This window comes from Malus domestica, chromosome 06 (genome assembly GCF_042453785.1).
Source record: "Malus domestica chromosome 06, GDT2T_hap1".
Taxonomy (NCBI): Eukaryota; Viridiplantae; Streptophyta; class Magnoliopsida; order Rosales; family Rosaceae; genus Malus; species Malus domestica.
The window spans coordinates 32,200,300-32,225,601 of NC_091666.1; the positions used below are offsets into that span (position 1 = coordinate 32,200,300).

Below are 25,302 nucleotides of genomic sequence, written 5' to 3' on the forward strand. Positions count from 1 at the left end.
GAGATCCTCTATTTTACCGAAAAAAAGAAAATAGAATGACATCTTCTCCGGATCCTCTACGTGGGGATCTCGAGAATTTTTAAACAGTATATGATCAATTTTCATCAAATATTATTCATATTTAATTTTAAATAAAAATATTTAAAAATATTTATGTATCCTCAATCATAAGACAAAAGGGGTATTTTAATTTAAAATTAGTTTTTTGACTTTATAAATAAAATTGTGAATAAATTCGAATTTGGGTTAAACGCAGAGACAACAAAATCAGTGGGTGCAGGAGAACCGCCCCAGATCCGCGGCCAAGCAAAAATCCCCGAGAGCTCCGACGCAACACGCAGCAGCAGCAGCGATGGGGAAGGAGAAGCGGCACCAGATGATGCAGAACCTGTTCGGCGATCAATCCGAAGAGGAGGAAGAAGAGGTCGATTCCGAGCACGAGTCCAATCCCCAGCCCAATTCTGTACGATCCTCTAATTTCACGTTTCCTTTTGGTTCAGATTCCAATTGCATGTTTTGGGAATGTTTAGGGTTTCAGTTTTGCTATATTCTTAGCTGAAGGAAGATATAGGTTGTGCTTTTGTTAATGGCGGTGGAATAAGGATGAAAGAATGTATATTGGGGATTTTATTGGTTGTGGTTGTTTCTAGGGTTTGGAATTGTGTACGTTTGGTATTTGTTGTGGAAGAATGAAGGATTCAGAATTTAAGCTGGAAGATAATAGTTGTAACTTGTATTGTATTACTTGTTAATTTGCGACAGCCGGAATGTAAGCTACGCGCTGAAGGGAATCCCGAAACTTTTATGTCTTTAAAGGCGAAAATGTGTGGAGGGTCGAACCTGAGGAAATTTTTTATCATAAGGAACTTGGGAGCGTTTAAAGATTGTATATCTTATACATGATGTGGTGATAGTAAGTTATTAGGGAAACATGTAGTTAGCTCTAATGTCTTGTGATTATGCTTATGTCGAAATGATCCTTTAGTACTTTTGACAACTATACCGCTAGCAGAGTGATTTGCTTAAACAATTACGTAATGGTTTTGTTTCCAGGATGAAGGAGAGGGCGCTTTGGACGCTGAGGGTGAAGGTGAAGTAGAGGGCCAGGGCGAGGTAGAAGCAGAGAGTGATGGTGAGCAGCGTAATGCTGATCCTGATCCCGGAGAGAGTGAGGGCGAAAGAGAACAAAGTTCCCAAGAAGTAGATATTGGTGATCATAGAGAAGAAAGTGAAGGAAAATACACAGATAATGATGAAAAAGAAGAGTTAACCAGCCGGAGACGAAATGTGATTGAAAGTGGGTCTGAGAGGTCTATGGAAAACCATTACCTTGCCATTGAAGATGAGGTTAATCAGGCCAGAAGTCCAAGGTAAATCTCTGTCTCCATCTGTCCATCTCTCTCTCTCTCTCTCTCTCTCTCACACACACACACACACACACACGCTTGTCCAGTATCTGAAGCAACATTTTTTATTCTCGTATATCTTATTGGATTTTTATGGGAGTGGGCACATGATGGTTTGTTCACCAGTCATTTTTTTATTTGTATCCAAAGAGAAGAACATAAAGATGACTGTATGCTTCTTGCACATAGACTTGTTTAGAGCAAGCAACTGCCTAGTTTGACTTTACGGACAATTCTCTTGATTGCCAACAGTAGATCCCCTGAGGAGGAAGAGGACCATAATAACATCGCACACTCTGCTGTTCATAATGTATTTGGTGACTCTGATGAAAAAGAAGAAGAAGAGGAGACGGATTATGCTGTTCGGAATGACATCCAGCATGAATCAAATGTTAGTACCAATTTGGAAAGCAATATCCTTAAATATTTCTTTTGTAAATGCTGTCAGTCGGTCATGGTGTTTAAAATGATGTGACGTCATTTCCTGTCTTAGAGATCACCAATGGAGGAGGAAGGCAACTATGGAAAGAGTCCAAGACTAGAAGATGTGATGCCTGGTGAAAGTTGCTAGGTATGATTCAGAAGAGGACAATATTGAGGCTAAACCTAGAGATAAACCGGTTGGCCCCCCATTGGAACTAGAGATTCCACTACGTCCACCTCCTGCTTGTCCAGAAAAGGTTTGAGTTCTTATTCTACATGGTGGAATTTCTTTTTAAAATATTATTTGTTTGTTTTGTGTATCAGCTTCTAAGACCATATAAAATTGATGCAATTGTGTAAGATGACATATAAATTGGTGGTGATAGAGTTTAAGATTGCTGTTGTATTAACAGTAACAAACTGTTGTTAATTTTGGGTTTAAAGAATAATTCCATTTGCATATGTTGAAGAGATATAATACATTAATTGTTGGGAACATGGACTGTAGTTGGTTTCCAAATGACTTCCAGAAAATAGCTTTTCAGTTTTATTGATGGAAACAATAAGTTTCTGTCTGCAATCAGATAAAATACAAAATACATACCATTTATTTTCACGGACCTCAAAAGTACGATGCAAATGCACTGGTGCTATTTCTTCAAACGGTTGGATATGTTACAGGAGGATTTGCCACCATATACTGTCATCAATGAAGTAATAAATGTGTAAGCTATGATATGGCTACCTAGTATAAACATCGTCTACATACCTTGGGATGATCTATTTGTCCATCCTCACTTATTTCATTTGGGCATCGTGTGGGATACTTTATGAATGATTTGAGTGTTACCGTTTACCATCAGATATGAAATAGTTAGAAGAAAAATTATATTCATATTCAAATTTTGTCCTGAAGTAGATGAACATGATCAAAGTTTCAAATATCATGGGCATTGACCCCAAACCGTTTGATCCAAAGACATGTGGAAGAGGATACATTTGTGACGGATGAATCAGGATCTAAGAAGCGTATACGTTTGGAGAACAACATTGTGTGCCGGAGGAGAGTTAGAAATCCAGATGGCACAACAACTGTAAGTCATCATCTTTATTATATTCTGTTATATATATTATTGCATGCGTGCAATGCGATGGATTGCTGCAGACTTTATGTGTCAAAGATGCATGCTTGCATATATTTGTCATTGAATTGCAGTGGGTGGACTTTGTGTTTGTGTACTTTTTTCCTCGTCTGCGAAGTGTTACTTATGACACTGAGTTGGATCAATGTTGTAGTGGGTTGTCCATTTGAGTACTTGAGTATCACTTGTCCAAAGTAAAACTTCCCATGTATAAATGGGTTGTTATTTGTTCGAGATGGGGCTTCTTTTTTCAAGATTAGGTTGTTTCTGTAGACTTGCAGTTCCTTGAACTTTAACATTTCGATTTTTCTCGTATCTGTTGTTGGATTTTACAATTCTCTTTTCATCTTGAAAGGCAATATGGTTTTAAGTTTACCACAGTACCCATTTTACATTGCATTATTTACAAATATATGCACTGAGTGCTTCAACTATTATTTCCTATGATTGTAGAGTGAAAGCAATGCATGCTTTGTGAGATGGTGTGATGGCAGTTTGCAGCTATTAATTGGGAATGAAGTCTAGATATATCTGTGCAAGAAGCACAGCATGATCAAGCGCACCTATTTCTAAGGCATGAAAAGGTAAAATTCCATATTGTTGGCGTTGTGGAATCCATGAATATATACATAATGGATTCTGGAAAAGCAGCTAAAAAAAGTGGTTGAAAAGAATTCTCAACTGTCTACGAAGCAGCTAAAAAAGCTCGGTCTTCACAAAAAATTGTTCATAAATACCTGTGCATTGTTCTTACTGGGAATCCTCCAGTCACAAGGAAGGGTTCTGAAGAAGATGAGGTTTATGCCGTCATCCTTGACATCAAATTCACATCGTTTGCTGACTGCTCTGGTTGATTCTCGACATAAAAAAGTATACAAGGTCAAGAACTGCGTTACTGACATCGATCCTGAGAGAGAAAAGGAGGAGAAAGAAAGGGTAAGTTGTTGCACAAGCTAGTTGTATCTGTTTATTATTATTATTTCTTCATGGAGCATATAGATTGATTTTTTGTTTGGTTCTGTAGGCTGAAAGTCAAAATATCAGAGCTAATTTACTTCTTAATCGGAAGAAGGAGAAGGTGAGCCGAAAGTATACAACAACTGGAGACAGGAGGCGCCAACTTTCACCTGGTTTCTTGGAAGATGCTCTTGATGAGGTATGGTCTTGCTATTGGGGTAGGAGTGGAGGGTGGGCACGGTGGGAATTTCCTTTGTATTCTTTCTATTTTCATGGTTTTGTTCCTTTACAGCATAATCAAATGCTAAGACGTATAGCTTTCCTGTTTATGACATTTGAAGAAAATTCTCATTTTCACTTTTTTATGGGTGTGGTAGCTCTGTAGTCATTTTCTAATACATGCTGGAATTTTGTATTTATTACCTATGTATTAAGTCTCTTAGCTGATCACTTCTGATTTTCCGGATGAAGAACCAAATTATCACAAGTCTCGTCGTTCTCGCCGCCATATGGAGGAGGATTTTGAAATGGAAGCTCGAAGAGAGAAACGCATTTTGAATGCTAAGAAGGTCCTACAACTTGATTCTTACATTTTCCACATAATTTTATTGTATCTTTTCTGGCAAAAGTGTTCACACCTGGAATTTTAGTCACAGGGACCTAAAGATATCCCTTGCAAGTCATCCTTGCCAACTGCCAATTCATATCGGCGTTCAATGGGTTTGTCAGACGAGTCTGAGTATTAGACTGATGAGGAAGATGAGGAGCCTCGACGTAAGATGGCTGAGGATTCAGAGCCAGAGTATGAAGATTCGGAAGAGCATCATGATGCCGAGGTTAATGATGCATCAGAGGAGGAGGAGGCTGAGGGATGTCCCTCCTCTGTTTAGTAAAAATGTTTCTGTATATATGTTGTTGAGCATGTGGATCTGTTATGTTGTTACCATAGACGCAAGTGTTTCTCGTAGTTTGGTTTATCATACGTCAACAATTTATTTTGATAGGAATCATAGTGGCATATCACTAAGATATAACATAGAAGAATATGGCACCATTAATCTTGCTTCTGAGTTGGATTTTCCCCTTGACAAATACCGTTCCGTATTTTTAAGTGGAAATCTACTTGCTGTTAATTCTGTAAACGGAGGGAAAAGCTTCTTTGGTTCTTTAGTTGTTACTATGTGCGGAATTAGTTTGCCTATAATGTCGTTTGACACGATGGCAAATTTTAAGGTCTTGGTCAACTCTTCTACAACGTTTGTACTTTTACTTGTACACCTGTTTCTCGGTATATCCAAGCTATAAAGGATATGTATGAAGGAGCAAAGATTGCCGTAAGAACTCATGAAGGACAAACCGAAAGCTTTCCCATAACTGTAGGATTACATCAAGGCTCATCCTTAAGTCCTTACCCTTTTGCGTTGGTAATGGATGAGCTAACATGACATATTCAAGATGATATTCCTTGGTGTATGCTTTTCGTAGACGATATAGTGTTGATAGATGAAACTCAGGAAGAGATAAATGCAAAGCTTAACTTTTGGAGAGAAGTGTTGGAATCTAAAGGTCTTTGCCTAAGCCGATCAAAGACAGAATATATGGAGTGCAAGTTCAGTGCAAATGGAGGCGAAAACGAGTTAGGGGTGAGGATCGGAGATCAAGAAATACCAAAGAGCGACCATTTTCGTTACCTAGGATCTATCTTGCAAAAGAACGGAGAATTAGATGGAGATCTCAACCATAGAATACAAGCTGGATGGATGAAGTGGAAGAGTGCATTCGGCGTGTTGTGTGACCGCCGTATGTCACTGAAGCTCAAGGGAAAATTTTATAGGACGGCAATAAGGCCGGCGATGCTGTATGACACAGAATGTTGGGCGGTGAAGCATCAACACGTACACAAAATGGGTGTAGCGGAGATGAGGATGCTTCGTTGGATGTGTGGGCACACGAGAAAGGATAAGATTAGGAATGAGGATATCCGGGGTAAAGTAGGAGTAGCCGAAATTGAAGGAAAGATGAGAGAAAATCGGTTACGGTGGTTTGGACATGTGCAAAGAAGGCCTACTGACGCTCCGATTAGAAGATGCGACTATGGGACAGAGGTTCAGGGCCGAAGGGGTAGAGGAAGACCTAGGAAAACTTTGGAAGAGACCCTAAGAAAAGACTTAGAGTACTTGGATCTAATGAAGGACATGACACAGGACAGAACACAATGGCGTTCTAAGATTCATATAGCCGATCTCACTCAGTGACTTGGATTTTCCAAGTCTCCAACCGAGAAGTTTTCCTCACTCGGGAAATTAAGGGAACACTACCTCAACCTACATGCTCCACTCACAAAGCTTCAACATACAAGCTTCAACAAAAGAAAATTCAAAGAACTTAGCGAAGAAGACTTTGGTGTATTTAACACAATACGTTGAAATGAAGGAAAACTTATTTATTGATATCCCCGATAAGGTACAAATATGTACATATACATGAGTCAAAATAAACAAACAAGAGGGAGCCTTCACAAAGGTTGCTTAGGAGAAGTCTCAGCAGTCGGTAGAGCCCTAGAAAGAGAAGGCACCGGAGGTGGATCATTCGGAGCCTCAGTACTGGACAGAACCCTAGAAGGAGGAGGCATCAGAGGTTGATCATTTGGAGCTTCATTACGCGGTACAGCCCTAGAAGACGAAGGCAATAAATGCCTTTGGAACAAACCCACAAATCTATGATGATCAAGTAAAACCTGACCATCAAATTCCTTCATCTGGTCAAGCTTCATCTTCATGTTTGTAGCATAGTCATGTGCGAGCCGGTGCAACTGTTTATTCTCATGCTTGAGCCCTCTAATCTCCTGTTTGAGACTCATCACTTCAGCCGCCAATGATTCAACTTGGCGGGTTTGAGCAAATAGGCGTTGGGCCATATTAGACACATAACATGCACACTGAACACTGAGAGCCAGAGAATCCTTAACAGCCAACTCATCATATCGTTTGGAAAGTAGTCTGTTATCTTTGGGAGTGAGAAGGTTCCTGGCCACTACCGTAGCGGTCATATCATTCTTCATCACCGAATCCCCAACGGTAAGAGGACCAGTAGGGGAGACGAATGATGGGCGCCATATGTTGTCTGGAGAAGGCGGGGCTGCCTCTTCAACAAGGTTCAAGTCAAAACGACGGTCGGAGGGGCCAGACATTTTCAAAGGTGTTGAAGAGATAAGAGGTCGGAAAAATCAAGATCTTAGAAGTGCAAGAATTGAGCTTCTACTGGTGGAGTTTCAAGTGTGCTTTGGAACTTAATGCCAGCCTCTATAAAAATCTGCACTCGACGAAGCTTCAGAAATCGAAGAGGCGCCTGCTCAGAAATCGAAGAGGCGTTTGCTTTCTCAAAAGCTGGGCTGCTCAGAGACCACGAGGGTCGATCTCAGAAATCGAAGAGGCGTTTGCTTTCTCAAAAGCTAGGCTACTCAAAGACCACGAAGGCCGATCTCAGAAATCGAAGAGGCTTGCTTTCTCAAAAGATGGGCTGCTCAGAGACCACGAGGGCCGATCTCAGAACTCGAAGAGGCACGTACTTTTCCAGCCTTGTCAGCACCTGTCACACGCACACTCAGCTTTGCGGAAATTATGGGTATTCTGTCGAAGATTTCTGGTGAAGTAGAAAGCACATGAATCGTACTGTTCACCCACACGCAACAGTAGCTCATGGGTACCACAGATAACTTTGTCAAAATTCTCTGACAAAGTTGAGACACGTGAAGCTTGCAGCTCACACTACATCGCTCTGACCAAGAAGGGTAAAAGAATAGCAAAGAAACAACACTAACAAAGTTTAGACACATAAATTTTGAAGGTCTAGCTACCATATTATTACCCACAAGGGTAAAGGAACAATATCACTGCTGGATAATTGGAAAGTCCCGGTGTGTCAACCTCTGTACTTCGTGGCAAGGTAGACTAGCAAACATGCCCAACCTTTACTCACATTCGAGAAAACACTCCCAACAAGATTGCTTGCTCCAAAATCGAAGAGGCACCGCCCTCCGAATCTCGAGAGCCAGACTCCCAACATGATTACTTTCTCAAAAATCGAAGAGAGGGTAAAGGAACAGTACCACTGCTGGATAATTGGAAAGTCCTGCGTCAATCTCTGTGCTTCGTGGCAAGGTAGACTAGCAAACATGTCCAACCTTTACTCACATTCGAGAAAACACTCCCAACAAGATTGCTTGCTTCAAAATCGAAGAGGCACCGCCCTCCGAATCTCGAGAGCCAGACTCCCAACATGATTAATTTCTCAAAAATCGAAGAGAGGGTAAAGGAACAGTACCACTGCTGGATAATTGGAAAGTCCTGCGTCAATCTCTGTGCTTCGTGGTAAGGTAGACTAGCAAACATGCCCAACCTTTACTCACATTCGAGAAAACACTCACAACAAGATTGCTTGCTCCAAAATCGAAGAGGCACCGCCCTCCAAATCTCGAGAGCCAGACTCCCAACATGATTACTTTCTCAAAAATCGAAGAGACACCGCTCTCCGAATCTCGAGAGCCAGACTCCCAACATGATTACTTTCTCAAAAATCGAAGAGACACCGCTCTCCGAATCTCGAGAGCCAGACCCCCAGCAGGATTGCTTTCTCAAAAATCGAAGAGGTATCGTTCTCTGAATCTCGAGAGCCAGATTCCCGACAGGATTGCTTGTTCGAAAACCGAAGAGGCACCACTTTCCCAACTTCAAGAGCTGGATCTCCGTGGATAAAGCTTGTCTGTAATCTTCACATGCAACATCAGCTTTCCAGATACCACATACCACTTTTTCAAAGTGCTCTGACAGAGTTAAAACATGTGAAGCTGGCAGCTCCCACTACCGTGCTATGACCAAGCAGGGTAAAGGAATAACATTATTACTTGATATTAGGGAGACTCCTATATATGTCGACCTTCATCCCCAACGGACAGGCATACCTGCAAAAATGCTCAACCTTTCCTCTTATCTGAGAGGGCACTTCCAACGAAGCCTTTCGAAATATTCAGCTTTCTTTCCCCCTGATAATACCTCTGCAAACAAGCTATACTAGAGCAAGAATATCTCATATCATCAAAGTTAAAAGCAAGAGTATCCCATATCATGCTTTTTTCCTGTTTTTTCCTTTGGCCTTGTTCTTACCTGCAAGACAAGGAGAAAGAGAGCAATCAGTCAGCACTTGGAATCAAGCTTCCAACCAGGAACTGACTGCCTGGAACCCCTTACCTGATTACTTACCTGGTTTTGCTCTCGAGTACTCATCTTCAACATCTTATGCTTCCAAGGAAGATACCGCATCTGCCTGAGGAACAGATAGGGCAAGTGAGAAGGATACAAGGAAGCATGTGGAGACAAGCGTAACAGCACACGTGCCGATACATCCACTACTCTGTCAAAAGCAAAAGTATCTCATATCAGCAGGGTCGAATGTACTCTAGATTTGATGGACTTGTTTTGACCCTCAAATTCTTCAGTCGGCCTTATACTCTGGAGGAAACCAGAAAACCCTCCAGCCCAGTTCAAGAATAAGCATGTGGAAAGTTACTTCTTCAAAAGCAAAAGTATCCCATATCATCTCTTCTCATTTTTCTTCTCTTTATCCTTCATGCTGCCTGCAAGATAGGGAGAATGTGAACAATCAGCCGGAGCTCTGATTGCTTACCTTGTCTGTCACCTCTTTCAACAGATCCCCTAGCTCGGCGACTTGGGGGACTCCTACTACATGGTTTGTATCGCGCTTGACCAAGCCTGAAACTACAAGTAAGCTTCAAGTGAAATTGATACATTACCTTGTGCATCTCCACCAGTTAAAGATACCACCCCTGGATGGAGGAAGAGTACTTCCAGAGAAGATGCCACATCTACCTATGAGACAGATAAGGCAAGTCAAGATGATACCACACTCCGGTACTTAGAAGTTTCGTGATTACGAGATCATTCTCCCACAATATTTCCTAATGTCATTTGTACTAAATCATTCACTTGTACTCACTAAAGGAAAACTTGAACCCATGTACTTGTGTAAACCCTTCACAATTAATGAGAACTCCTCTATTCCGTAGACGTAGCCAATCTGGGTGAACCACGTACATCTTGTGTTTGCTTTCCTATCTCTATCCATTTATATACTTATCCACACTAATGACCGGAGCAATCTAGCGAAGATCACAAAAAGCGACCGTTTTCGCTACCTAGGATCTATCTTGCAAGAGAACGGAGAATTAGATGGAGATCTCAACCATAGAATACAAGCTGGATGGATGAAGTGTAAGAGTGCATCCGGCGTGTTGTGTGACCGTCGTAGGCCAATGAAGCTCAAGGGAAAATTTTATAGGACGACAATAAGGCCAGCGATGTTGTATGGCACAGAATGTTGGGCGGTGAAGCATCAACACGTACACAAAATGGGTGTAGCGGAGATGAGGATGTGTGGGCACACGAGAAAGGATAAGATTGGGAATGAGGATATCCGAGGTAAAGTAGGAGTAGCCGAAATTGAAGGAAAGATGAGAGAACATCGGTTCCGGTGGTTTGGACATGTGCAAAGAAGGCATACTGACGCTCCGGTTCGAAAATGTGACTACGGGACAGAGGTTCAGGGCCGAAGGGGTAGAGGAAGACCTAGGAAAACTTTGGAAGAGACCCTAAGAAAAGACTTGAGTACTTGGATCTAACGGAGGACATGACACAAAATCGAGCGCAATGGCGTTCTAGGATTCATATAGCCGACCCCACTTAGTGGGAAAATGTTTTGTTGTTGTTGTTGTTGTTTAACTATCTCACATTACTTTGCAGACAGCTTGGAGTGGCTGAGCCTGTTCATCCCGGGTGGATGATCAGGAGACGAAACCAAAATGCCATAGGTTCAAAGATGACGTGAATTGTTCGTTGCAAATTGGGTCTTCGGAGCCAAAATTCATAGTCGGTCGGATTTATGTTTCTTCAAATGTTTGCTATGGTGTTGGAACTTTGTTTCGTGTCGGTGTGTATATAGCAACAAGTAGTTTGCTAAATTGGCAATATTGATGTGTGAATTCGGGAGATCTGTCAAACAGTTTTTGCCCCTATGAATAATCTGATTATATACAGTAAATTGCTTCATGAGAAAAAAGAAGAGTTAGAATTATTTTGTCCGTGAAATTTCAAAGTGGTTTTGCTTTAAGCCTTGCCCACCAACCAGTCCTATTGAGAAAAAAGGGACACTCCAACTACGTCATCTGTAACGGTTGTTTAACAAAAAAACATAAAGATTTTGTGTATTTTGATCTCATTATATATATATATATATATATATATATATATATATAAATATATATATTGAGGTTATTGAACAGTGACATTGAGATCGAAAAAAATTGATCGGCCAGCTGTCCGAAAATTTGTTCAAGCGGTCGAAAGAAAAAGTTGGCTGGTTGAAAAGCGTGATAGAATTGTTAATCATGTAGATGGAATTGTCAATCATGTAATAATACTATGCATAGAATTGTTCTGGTTGATTTTTTCATCGGCACCTAAACTAAAAACATGATATTTAGCCTAAATTTTCTTAAAATTAAAGTTTCCTTAAATTAAACATCTCTAAAAGTATTTTATATTAGTAAACACATTTTTTTAAGGGAACTTTAACGAAAAGCACCTGGTACTGTTCACTTTAACGAAAAACCACATTTTAATACTAAAAAGTCAATCCTGGTACTATTCACTTTACTCTTTATTTTATCCTTATCATTAAAACTTAAAGTTTTCAAGCCCTTTTCATTAATTTTTTTTTTAATGGGACGCTTTAGTAATGTTTGTAAACAACAAAACATGCCATTGGTCTAGCTTTATTTTGTTCCAACCACTAATCTTTAGAGTATGTTTGCTTAATAGTATAATTAGTAAAAACATAAAACAAAATAATCTAAATTGCCTAATAAAATTTTCTTTGTCAATTAAAAGAGAGTGAAAAGTCAATTTGGTATTCGGTCACAAAATAAAATTATGGGCACAAATGTAATCTCGCATAAACAAAATTTTATTGTCTTTTAAATTCAAACCTCACCTACATATCATCACATCATCATACCATCTCTATTTTTTTAAACAAAAAAAAAAAAACTCACATTTCTCTATTTTTTTTTATTTAGTGGGCTTCAGCCTTCATCTAGTTAAAAAATAAAAACTAAAGTAATTCTCAATTTACTACCGTGAAGTTTATTGGTTTTCAACATTTCAGAAGTAAAGTTTTTTTCATCCTAGACTAGTACCTAAAGTGTTAATTGTATGACACTTTTATACATCTGTTAGAACAATATGTTAAAACAGTTGTTAACCTGTGACGTGGCACCGGCATGAACAATAACTAGACGTCATGTGTTAATTTGGATCTATGTTGTCATTAAAAAAATTAAAAAATTAATTAATTAATAAAAATTGAAAAAAAAGGGCAGAGTAATCAGCGACGTTGGGTTCCGTGCCAACCTGTCGACGTTTACAAATGAAATGGAAAGTTACAAAAATGCCTCTGGAACATTCCTTCGTCTAGACTCTGGTTCGTTCTTGTTGTTTCGTGTCGGCCAGTCGTTTCATCCTCCTATAAATATCACCCCGATTCTCCCAAGCATCCATCAGAAAATTCAGAACGTATCTGTTAAAGATCAACATCAACCCATTAAGATTAATTGGTACAAAGGAACTAGATTATTTTAGTTCGAAGATGCATGAAATTATTCTAGAAGATTCTAGCTAGCAACATTGGTTTAGGGTGAGTCAATAGGGAATAACCTTTTCTTCCCTGCTCCCTCGACCTTCATTAACATCCTACCAAGCCGCGGCTGCCATCGCATTGTATCTAACCACACTGTGGCAAATCGATACAAGTAGCTAAACTGCTTGCTATACCATACAAAGGTATCTCCGACCGAACGGTTAGGCAAGACTACGGCGCCCGGGTAATTTGGACACGTGTCCACTCGGGATTGGATGTAAGCATGACCTCCTGCTGAAATGTTGAGCATCGAAGTCTTGTTGGCATGAATATGCTAGACAAGTCTAGCAATCTATTGTTCGTGCATGAATTTGAAAAAGGGGTGTGCTATCCACACACCCTATTTTATTTCTTACACACCCATTAATAATTCATATTCGTTGATCTTTTTTAATTCATTTGATCCAACGGTCGAAAATTAAAAATATATGTGAGAAGTAAAATGGGATGTGTGAATATCATACCTCTTAAAAAAAAGCCCAAATCTACCGACTTAGGCTATAGAATAATCTAGAAAAATTGTTTTGTGTAGTAAAATCTAAGATAACTATAATTTGTGGCTAGGATGAATTTGGGCATGTTAACCGACTTAGTAAATCGGTTTGGCTCACCTATAAATATGGGATGTTGTAAGCTTGCTAGCAAAAATCAACATTTCTCTATTTTTTTTTATTTAGTGGCTCACCTATAAATATGGGATGTAGTAAAAACTCACATTTCTCTATTTTATTTATTTATTTAGTGGGCTTCAGCCTTCATCTAGTTAAAAAATAAAAACTAAAGTAATTCTCAATTTACTACCGTGAAATTTATTAGTTTTCAACATTTCAGAAGTAAAGTTTTTTGGGAATTTTAACGAAAAGCATCCGGTACTGTTCACTTTAACGAAAAACCACATTTTTACACTAAAAAGTCAATCATGTACTATTCACTTTAACCTTTATTTTGTCTTTATCATTAAAACTCAAAGTTTTCAAGCCTTTTTCATTAGTTTTCCTAAGTTTTTTTTCATCCTAGACTAGTACCTAAAATGTTAATTGTAGGACACTTTTATACATCTGTTAGAACAATTTGTTAAAACAGTTGTTAACCTGTGACGTGGCATCGGCATGAACAATAACTAGACGTCACATGTCAATTTGGATCTATGTTGTCATTAAAAAAATCAAAAAAATTAATTAATTAATAAAAATTGAAAAAAAAGGGCAAAATAATCAGCGACGTTGGGTTCCGTGCTGACCTACCGACGTTTACAAATGAAATGGAAAGTTACGAAAAATGCCTTTGGAACATTCCTTCGTCTAGACTCAGGTTCGTTCTTGTTGCTTTCGTGTCGGTCAGTTGTTTCATCCTCCTATAAATATCTCCCCCATTCTCCCAAGCATCTATTAGAAAATTTAGAACGTTTCTGTTAAAGATCAACATTAGCCCATTAAGATTAATCGGTACAAAGGAACTAGATTATTTTAGTTCAAACATGCATGAAACTGTTTTAGAAGATTCTAGCTAGGAACATTGAAAGTGGCCGGTGCATGAATAGGAATTAACTTCGCTGCTCAACATTTTAGTAGGAATTCCTGCTTATACTCAATCCCGGATGGACACGTGTCCAAGTTTTGATTAAAAAAATAAAAATTTGGACACGTGTCGACTCTGGATTGGGTGTAAGCAGGACCTCCTGCTGAATGTTGAGCAGCAAAGTCTTGTTCGCATGAATGCTAGACAAGTCTAGCAATCTATTGTTCGTGCATGAATTTGAAAAATGGGTGTGCTATCCACATACCCTATTTTATTTCTCACACCCATTAATAATTTCTGTTCGTTGATCTTCTTTAATTCATCCGATCAAACGGTCGAAAATTAAAAAGATGTGTGAGAAGTAAAATGGAATGTATGAATATCACACCCCTTAAACAAAAAGGCCAAATCTACCGACTTAGGCTACAGAAAAATCTAGAAAAATTGTTTGGTGTAGTAAAATCAAAGATAGCAATAATTTTTGGCTAGAATGAATTTGAGCCCATGTTAACCGATTTACCGACTTAGGTTTGGCTCACCTATAAATATGTGATGTTGTAAGCTTGCGAGCAACAATCAAGTAAGAACCAATCAAACAAGAAACCAAACGATCAAGTAGCCAAGAAGCAAGTAGGCAATCAAGTGAGAGTGAGAGTGAGAAGTAGGAGTAGTCTTGTGAAGACTCCTTACAAGGTACGTCCAAGATCTCTCTTTCTTTCTGTGCATCTTTGAGTTTTTAGAGTTGGTTTTCATATGGGTTCTTGGTGAGAAGTAGGAGTAGTCTTGTGAAGACTCCTTACAAGGTACGTCCAAGATCTCTCTTTCTTTCTGTGCATCTTTGAGTTTTTAGAGTTGGTTTTCATATGGGTTCTTGGGTTTTGAACGAATTTATATTCGTTAAGTTGCATGGCCTCTGCATTTTTTAAATTTTGGAAAAAGAAACGAAGAGGTTGATGAATTTCGTAAACTGGGAAAAATATGATCAATGATTCTACGATTTATTTGTACGCTCTATTTTCGCATTTCGATATTGTTGATTTGGATTGAAAGGTACCCAGATAGAGTTTTAATTTTAATTTGAACTGCATGTTTGTGTTGTTGGGTTGAATTGAAAAGAACCCAGATAAAATAATTTAATTTTTAGTTGAAATGAAAGAAATCCAGATTGGATGGCATAATTTTGGGACATTTTTATACATCTGTTAAGTTTGTTGTAAAATCAGTCGTTAATTAGTAATATGGTGATTATATAAATAGTAATTGGATATTACGTGTCAATATGAACTTGCATGGATATTAAAAAATTAAAAAATCATTTTGAATATTTTATCATTTCAACAAAGCTAATCTTCTAGGTGGAAACAATAGGGTTTAGGCAAATCATAAACAAATTAAGCTTCTAATCTCCAACAAAGAATACGCAACTGCCACATGCAAATCAAACTCAAAAAGTCAAACAAAATCCACTTATCCAACAGCTTCTGCAAATCATAAACTCAAAATTGGGCATGATGGAGGACTGAGGTCGTGATGGGAATAGTTTTTAATTTTTTAATTTTTAATTTATTTAATTCATTTAATATTCATGTGGCGTTATATTAGCAGATAACAGCTAAATTAACAGCAAACTTAATGAATGTATTAAAATTTCTCAAAATTGTGACTTTAGTTACTTGGAAAGAAAAAAACTTGATCTATTAAACGTAGAAAAACAAAAAACTTTAGGTTTGTAAATTGAGATTAACCGTTTAATTTTTAGTTGAATTGGAAGTTACCCAGATGAAAAGTTTGAATTTTTGTCTTCAGCCACCGGTGATGAAGTGTAGAAGGGAAAGGAAAGGGGTTGTTGAGCTTCGACAGCTTGAGCAGAAGCGTGAAGAGCTCTTGGTAGCGTATGCAGAGGCTGAAAGAAGATATGATCTTCCTAGGATGTTCCATTTGAAAAATCGCTCTATTTATGATGCAGAAACCAGGATTGCAGAACTTGAAGGTAGTACCAACGAAAAATTGATTTTGAGGGAGACAGTTGGACCAGAACAAATTGCAGAGGTGGTCAGCCGTAGGAATGGCATACCTGTCACGCGGCATGGCCAGAATGACGAAGAAAGGTTAGTTGGACTTGGGGAAAGGTTGCATAAGAGAGCAGTAGGGCAAGACAGGGCAGTTGAAGCTGTCGCCGAGGCAGTTTTAAGGTCAAGAGCGGGGCTAGGAAGGCCACATCAGCCTACTGGCTCCTTCCTGTTCTTGGGTCCAACTGGTGTTGGTAAAACTGAGCTTGCGAAGGCGCTTGCTGAACAACTTTTTGATGACGAAAATCTGATCGTCAGAATTGACATGTCCGAGTATATGGAACAACATTCAGTTTCGCGCTTAATTGGCGCCCCCTCTGGGTAAGTGCATTTGTAGTTTTCTTCACTCAAGCATGTTTGTGAGCTCAGCTGCAGCATTATGAACTCATTTATATTTTACAGGTATATGGGTCACGGTGGAGGTGGGCAACTCACAGAGGCCGTGAGGCGGAGGCCTTACTGTGTTGTATTGTTTGATGAAGTGGAGAAGGCTCACACTGCCGTTCTCAACACTCTCCTCCAAGTCTTGGATGGAAGACTAACTGATGGACAAGGCCGTACAGTCGATTTCAGAAACACGGTGATCATCATGACTTCGAATTTGGGGGCAGAACATCTCCTCTCCGGTTTGATGGGCAAGTGTTCGATGGAGGTTGCGCGCGATCTAGTTGTGCATGAGGTATCATCTTTGGTTACCCTAATTCTGAATTACCGTGCTTCGCTTGGTTCTTTGAATACTTTAACAAGTTTGGTTCTTGAATAGGTGAGAAAGCACTTTAGGCCTGAGCTGCTGCATCGTCTCGATGAGATTGTTGTGTTCGATCCTCTTTCTCGCAATCAACTGAGGAAGTTTGCCAGATTGCAAATGAAAGATGTTGCAGTCCGACTGGCTGAGAGGGGCGTCGCGTTGGAAGTTACAGACGCAGCATTGGATTACATTCTAGACGAAAGTTATGATCCCGTAAGTATCAGTTTCGCGAATCCAAAACCTTTTCTTCTGCTTTACTCCTGTATGATATGTAATACTAACCAAGTACTCCATTTCCCTTTCCAGGTTTACGGTGATAGACCTGTTCGGAAATGGCTCGAGAAGAGCGTGGTGACAGAGTTGTCGCGGATGCTTGTGCGAGAAGAAATAGATGAAAACTCGACCGTGTACATAGATGTACCGGCGGAACCCAGGCTGGTGTATCGGGTTGAGAAGAACGGAGGACTTGCCAATGCGGCAAGGTGGTAGAAGTCAGATGTGTTGATCCAGATTTCAAATGCCAACGGGGCCAAGGTCTGATGCAGAACAGGCTGTTAAGAAGATGGAAGATTGAGGAAATAGATGAAGACTAGATAGTAATGCCCGCACATTGTTGCGGGATTAAAAATAAAAGTCACTATAGATGAAATTAATAAATTGTAATAGTTTAAATAAGAACAATAGTTGATGTTGGAGAGTTGACCTTTTGTAATTAGTTTAGTTACCTATTTGAGTCCTTATAGTTATTTGATGTTTCTTTTCTTATAAATCACTCTTGTACATTATATATTTTCCTCCTTGGTGAGAAGAATAATATCAGAAAATTAAATCCCAAAATAAGCCCTAATTAGTATGGTATCAGAGCAAGGATCCTAGGATTTCTGCTCTGCCCGTTCCCTCAAGTAAACTCAACCCTCCCATGAAGAACCTACCACCACTCTACGGTGGAAACAATTTCATCGTAACCGATCCTACCCTTATACTAAACACTACTACCCTAACTAACCCTACCATGAATCCTCCTCTTGCTTCGAGTTCTTCCGACATGCCTTCGGAGTCCTCATGTAACTATGGTTATGCTTTTAATATGAATAACTGTGATACTTAGTCTGGTTGGATCATTGACTCCGGTGCCACAAACCATATGACTTATGACCCCACTGATTTAGCTTGTGATACCGTTCCTCTTCGATGAAATATTACTAATGCTAATGATGTCATCTCACCGGTAACTGTGTTGGCACTGTACGCCTCACGCTTACCCTTTCTTTGCCGAATACACTACTTGTACCTTCACTAAAGCATAAATTGATGTCTTATGGCCAAGTTATTGAGCAATTGAAATGTTGTGTACTATTGTATCCGAAGTTTTGTCTTATTCAGGATATTCTCACGAAGAAGATAATTGGTCGTGGTACTAAGATGGGGGATCTCTATTTTGTGGACGATGTTAGTACCGGACGGGTCAATCTCGCCTAAGGAGCCGTTGATCACAAACAGCGTCAGATATGGTTATGGCATCACCGTTTAGATCATCTGTCTTTCAGTTATTTACAACATATGTTTCCGGATTTATTTATTGGTTGTTCGGTTTAAGACTTTAAAGGTGACACTTGCGTACTTGCCAAGAGTCACCGTGTTTCTTATTCGTTGAATTCCCATAGCAGTGCTATTCCTTTTGGTCTTGTTCATTTGGATGTTTGGAGACCATCTCTAATTACTACTTCATCTGGTATTAGGTCGTTTGTAACTTTCATAGATGATTGCACACAGATGACATGGTTATACTTTCTGAAGCATAAAAATGATGTGTTTATGGCGTTTAAGACATTCCACACCATGGTTCAGACATAGTTTTCTACTAGAATCCGGATTTTGCGTTTTGATAATGGGGGTGAGTATGTTAATAATGATTTTACACATTATTTAACTAATCACAGAATCCTCCACGAGACTACTTGTCCTCAGACTCCTCAATAGAATGGGGTGGCTGAGCGCAAAAATCGCCATCTATTAGAAACGGCTTGATCGTTATTGATTGGGGCGTATGTTCCCCGCTCTTTTTGGGATGTTGCTCTTCAGATTGCCACTTACCTTATCAATCGCATGCCATCAAAAGTATTGAATTTTCTTACACCTTTGCAAGTTCTTGCTACATTCGTGCCTCTCCTGTCTGTTTTTGGATATGTTGCCTTTGTTCATCTACATAAAAATCAACGGACAAAACTTGACCCATGCGCTATCCGTTGCGTTTTCATGGGGTATGAAATACATCAAAAAGGGTACCGTTGCTACCATCCTCCTTCACTTCAGATGTATACTACCATGGATGTTACTTTTTCTGAGTTTGAGATGTATTACTCTTCGACTTCTTCCAACCCTCATCTTCAGGGGGAGACATTGCATGACAAGCAGGTTTGGACCATGGCTACTACCACTGATCTTTCGTTGCCACTAGTTGAGCCAGTAGCCGAGTCCGCAGTGGCTACGCTACTAACCCGGCCAACAGAAGCAGCATTGCTGCCCACAGAACTAGCTGCAGGCATGACAGTGCCGTCCTCACCCACGGCAACAGTGTTGCCACTTGCCGATCTTGAGACTTCTACTAATACTACTCCCTCATCGTCTCAAAATATAGTACCACCAGATGACCATAATCCAGAGAATATTCCTGAGGTAAGATCTATTATGCCTATTAATGTATCCGATGTTTCGAATTATTAGTTACCTTTCAGGCACAATCGGGGAAAGCCACCTAATCGATATTCACCGGAAACAACGAAAGGTTCTAAGTATCCCATTGCCAATTATGTGTCATCACATTAATTATCAGAACTCGGCAAAACTTTTGTACAACAAATATCCAATAATAGCACACCAAGTTCATTGAAGGAGGCACTATTTGAAGATCGATGGACCAAGGCAATAGAGGAAGAAATGGATGCACTTTAGAAAAATCAAACATGGGATTTAGTTCTGCTACCCCGAGAAAAGAAGAGAGTGGGATGTTGATGGGTGTACACCATCAAGTACAAAGCTGATGGGTCGATTGAACGATACAAAGCACGATTGGTGGCCAAGGGATACACTCAAATGTATGATGTGGATTATACAGAAACATTTGCTCCAGTAGCAAAGAATATTACGGTACAAGTGTTACTTTCATTGGCGGCTAACTTGGATTGGCCATTACAGCAATTTGATGTGAAAAATGCTTTCTTACATGGTAATCTTAAAGAAGAAGTGTATATGGATATTCCACCTGGTTATGCATCAGTTTCACAACTCGGAATGGTGTGTAAGTTGAATAAGGCATTGTATGAATTGAAACAATCACCTTGAGCATGGTTTGGTAGTTTCTGGATGGCTATGAAGAAGTATGGGTTCAGGCAAAGTAATTTCGATCATACACTTTTCTTGAAACGTCCAATGGGTAAATTGACGGTGCTTATTATTTATGTGGATGATATGATTGTTATGGGTGATGATAAAGAAGAAATCTCAAGGCTAAAAGATTACTTAGCAACTGAGTTCGAGATGAAAGATCTTGGTGGATTAAAATATTTCTTGGGTATAGAAGTAGCTCGATCTAAACAAGGATATTTCTATCTCCAAGAAAATATGTTCTTGACTTTGTTAGCCGAAACCGGAATGCTCGATTGTAAACCGGTTGACACCCCTATAGTCCAAAATCACCATCTTGCTGTGCACCATGATCAAGTTCCCACTAACCGAGATCGTTATCAAAGGTTAGTTGGAAGGTTAATTTATTTATCTCATACCAGGCTTGATATTGCATATGCAGTAAGTGTTGTTAGTCAATTTATGCATTCCCCAAGTGATACACATATGGGTGTGGTTGAACGCATCTTATGATACCTGAAGTCCTCACCAGGTAGAGGCATCATGTTTTCCAAGAATGATCATTGCCAAATGGAGGGTTACACCGATGCAGATTGGGCAGGCAATGTTACTGATCGTCGGTCCACATCTGGTTACTTTACATTTGTGGGAGGAAACTTAGTAACTTGGCAGAGTAAGAAACAGAAAGTGGTTGCTTTATCAAGTGCAGAGGCGGAATACAGGGGTATGGCAAAAGGAGTATGTGAACTATTATGGCTTCGAAGGTTACTTGGTGAACTCGGGTATCTTTCGAATTTAGCCTTAGATTTATTTTGTGATAATAAAGCAGCTATTGATATCTCACATAACCCAATTCAACATGATCACACAAAACACGTGGAAGTTGACAGACACTTCATTAAGGAGAAGTTGGATGGGAATATTATTCAATTCCCGTTCGTAAAGTCAGAGGATCAATTGGCGGATATCTTAATTAAAGCTGTTGCAAGTCAAGCGTTCTGCAACTCTCTTGTCAAGTTGGGCATGAACGACATTTATGTATCAACATGAGGGGGAGTGTTGGAGAGTTGTGTAGACATCGAAATTTCGTAAATAAATGTTGACCGGTAAATCAAAGTGTCAACGCTCATGTATTACATAAATTTTACACGTAGCGTGTGACTCAACGAAAATTGAAATGAGTTGGAAAAGTCATCAAATAGGACACGTGTCAACACCTGGCAGAAACGACTTATTTCATCTGGGATATTATATTCAAAATTAGGCCTTGGAAAATTCTATAAATACAAGCCCATTTCATTCATTTTGAAAAAAACCAATTCATATTACACCTTGAAGCTCTGAAGCTCTGAAACTCCGAAGCTCTCAAGCATCCAGGTTCCCGAAGAATCAAGAAAGTGTTCTTCGTTCTTCGTTCATCGTTCATCCTAAGATCAAGCCCCAACGGCCCTTTGGATCAACAATCATCCACCAATTCAAGATCAAGCCCCAACGGCCCTTGAAGAACTTCCACCAATTCAAGATCAAGCCCCGACGGCCCTTGAAGAAAGCATCATCGTTCATCATCCGTTCATCCAAGATCAAGCCCCAACGGCCCTTTGGATCAACAAACATCGACAAATCCACACACATCCAACCGTTATTCAAGATTAAGCCCAAAAGCCCTTGAAGATCTGTTCATCACTGTTCTTCAAGATCAAGCCCAAAAGCCCTTGAAGATCCGTTCATCACTGTTCTTCAAGATCAAGCCCCAACGGCTCATTGAAGATCCGCTCAAATCCACCTTCAAAGATCAAGCCCACGACCCTTTGAAGAAACTTCAAACAGTTCATCCAAGATCAAGCATCAACGGCCCTTGGATCAACGAAACACCCACCAATCAACACCTGACGGAGATCGAATCAGAGGATCAAAATAGAGAGAGATTGTAACCCAAAATCATCAAATACATAATATTTGTTTGTGCACGTTCGTTCTTGTCTCTTTCGTTTCAGGAATTTTCTGTGTTCACAAATTGGCAAGCCCGGTGGGACAATCTCTACCTCTCATCTCTTTCTCCGTTCAAGAAATTCGAGCACACTTCCAAAATTAATGGCATCAAGGAAGGCTCAAACTGTTCCCGCAACTGGCGCAAAGAACAAGAGCGTCCTCGTCGCAAGTGGTGTCACTTTAGGCATCACGACTCGAAGCATGGCAAGAGCTACTTCTGCCGCCTCTTTCACCTCTGCATCAACTCTGCCAAGGGAACAAAAGCACCCAAGGCACGAGCCTTTGATCACCTTAGCCTCACTAAGGGCACCAAGGGGGGAAAGCCCAAGGAAATACTCCGAATCCATGCTCTCCGATGACGATTCAAGCGACAGTTCAGCCATGCAAGTCATGACCATTGGAGCAACTTCAATCGATGAGCAGCTGGCTCAAATGAATGAAGCAATTGCAAGGCTAACCCGAACTGTGGGAGAAAAAGACTTGCAAATTGCAGCACTAGTCAACCGATTGGAGGCACAAGACGGCGATAAACCCAACCCAGAGGATGATCCACTAAAGGGAGGAGCTGGCGGAGACGAAGAACCCCCGGTGAAGAAAATCGATGGGAAGCCGGAGCCAGACCAAGCAGCGGCACTCATGGGATCTCTTTCTATCCAGCAGCTGCATGAGATGATCACCAACACCATCAAGGCACAGTACGAAGGGAGCTCACATACCTCCTTGTTCTACTCGAAGCCCTACTCCAAGAAGATTGATGCCCTGAAGATGCCAAGGGGTTATCAACCACCAAAGTTCATGCAGTTTGATGGAAAAGGAAACCCGAAACAGCACGTTGCCCACTTCGTTGAAACTTGCAACAACGCGGGGACGGAGGGAGACTACCTCGCCAAGCAGTTTGTGCGCTCGCTGAAAGGAAATGCCTTTGAGTGGTACACGGACCTAGAGCCCGAGTCCATCAACAGCTGGGAGCAATTAGAGCGGGAATTCCTCAACCGCTTCTATAGCACCCGCCGCACTGTGAGCATGCTAGAGCTGACGAGCACGAAGCAATGGAAGGAAGAACCAGTCATGGACTACATCAACCGATGGCGTAATCTAAGCCTCGACTGTAAGGACAGACTCTCCGAGATTTCTTCAATAGAGATGTGCATCCAAGGCATGCAATGGGGTTTGCAATACATCCTTCAAGGCATTAAACCGCGGACCTTCGAGGAATTGGCTACTCGCGCCCATGACATGGAGTTGAGCATCGCCCATCATGGGAAGAAAGAACCGATCACCGACTACAAGAACGACAAAGTTCTTGGGACAAAGGTGGAAAAGGCCACATGGAAACCCACCAAGGAAGCGATGACGGTCAACACAGCTCCCGTCAAAATCTCCACACGAGGCAAGGCGATTCAAACCGAAGCTTTTCGTGATCAAGAGATGCGTAGACGCACTTTGAAGGAGCTTGAGGAGAAGATTTATCCATTCCCCGACTCTGATGTAGTTGTCATGCTGGATGACCTGTTGGACAAGAAGGTGATCAGTTTGCCTGAGTGCAGACGGCCGGAAGAGATGAATCGTACCGACAACCCAAGGTACTGTAAATTCCACCGCTTCATCAGTCATCCAACGGAAAAGTGCTTTGTACTGAAAGATCTCATCCTGAAGCTAGCACAGCAAGGGGAAATCGAGCTTGACCTCGAAGACACGGTGGCGGCACACACTACTACTATCGTGTTTGAATCATTCGATCATGTGCATCTCCGAAGCATGCATGATCATTCCCATCAATGTTCAAGTCACATGGCACCTCCTACACAACCATCACCGGGGGCAAGCAACCAAGATGCATCTACTGGTGATAAGAAATGGCGGACATCGGTGACCTACAAAAAAAACGAGGAAGCCAAGACCACAAGCCACAAGGCCAGAAGAGGAGCCTAAACCAGCCCCTCGAACTTCAGTCTTCGAAAGACTGAATTATTCAAAACCTAGAATTGCAGCACTTGATCGCATCAATGGTCGAGACCAAACTTCTGTCTTCAAAAGGCTTGAGACGCCAACACCGCAAAGATCAGTCTTTGAAAGGTTATCAAAGCCCAAGAAACAAAGCGGCACAGCTAGATCTCCTCCGCAACGGTCGGCTTTGGACAGACTTGAAGAAACTAAGAAGCCTTCTAGAAACAGGAAGACAACGCCAAAGGGAGAGAAGCTCGACAGTCTAGCAGGAAAAAACGATGTTCAAAGCTTGATTCCTTCAAGGATGAAGCGCCAAGCAACTTTGGAAGTCGACACAAAAGGACCACTGAAGGTAAGGAGGCGCACCATCATCTACACTGGCCAATCTTCACGGCAACAAACCCAAGAGGACCGCACTGAAGAGAAGGCCCGAGAAGACAAAGAAGACGAAATCCTGGAAGAAGACGTCACTTCCGGCTCTGTCAACTCAAAATCTTCACCTCAATCGTTGGGGGCATGCTCCAAAAACATGCCAGTCAAGCCGAGTGAAGTTGAAGGATGGACTTATGTCACTCCGAAGAAATTGCACAAAAAGCATATGTCTTCTCCACAAGCTCACAAATGGGAAAGGGGGCAAAACAGCTCATGTTCACCTCTAGAACAATGTGAAAGTGTTGGAGATAATGAAACTTTGACGCGAAGATCATCCATCCCCATCACGATGTGTGACATCTTCCCAGAAGACTTCTTCAACTACTCAGTCAAGGCTCCTTGCTATGAAGATTGCGAGGAACTTCTCTCTCAGATCGCTTGACGAACCAAAGCTCCTTGTCCGCACGAGCCTAAACTGTAGGACACAAAGCTCCTTGTCCGCACGAGCCTAAACTGTAGGACACTAGGCTCCTCGCCTGCACGAGCCTAAACTGCATGACACTAAGCTCCTTGTTCGCACGAGCCTAAACTGCACGAAC

General features: G+C 40.7%; 2 protein-coding genes and 1 pseudogene across 2 annotated transcripts; all 3 read left to right on the top strand.

Moving 5' to 3' along the window:
* LOC103438191 (protein LEO1 homolog) lies at positions 1-5,070 on the top strand (annotated as a pseudogene).
* On the top strand, positions 3,764-4,818 carry LOC139187640 (protein LEO1 homolog). Its single transcript, XM_070823301.1, has 5 exons — positions 3,764-3,907; positions 3,996-4,127; positions 4,221-4,301; positions 4,372-4,497; positions 4,675-4,818. Exons 1-5 carry the CDS (start codon positions 3,764-3,766, stop codon positions 4,816-4,818), a joined length of 627 nt encoding a protein of 208 aa, XP_070679402.1.
* Positions 5,071-14,792: 9,722 nt separating the features above from the next.
* LOC103438192 (chaperone protein ClpB1-like) lies at positions 14,793-17,872 on the top strand. Its single transcript, XM_070823842.1, has 5 exons — positions 14,793-14,908; positions 16,022-16,605; positions 16,687-16,963; positions 17,048-17,245; positions 17,339-17,872. The coding sequence occupies exons 2-5, from the start codon at positions 16,031-16,033 to the stop codon at positions 17,519-17,521; spliced, it is 1,233 nt and encodes a 410-aa protein (XP_070679943.1). The 5' UTR covers positions 14,793-14,908; positions 16,022-16,030; the 3' UTR covers positions 17,522-17,872.
* Positions 17,873-25,302: the final 7,430 nt, after the last annotated feature.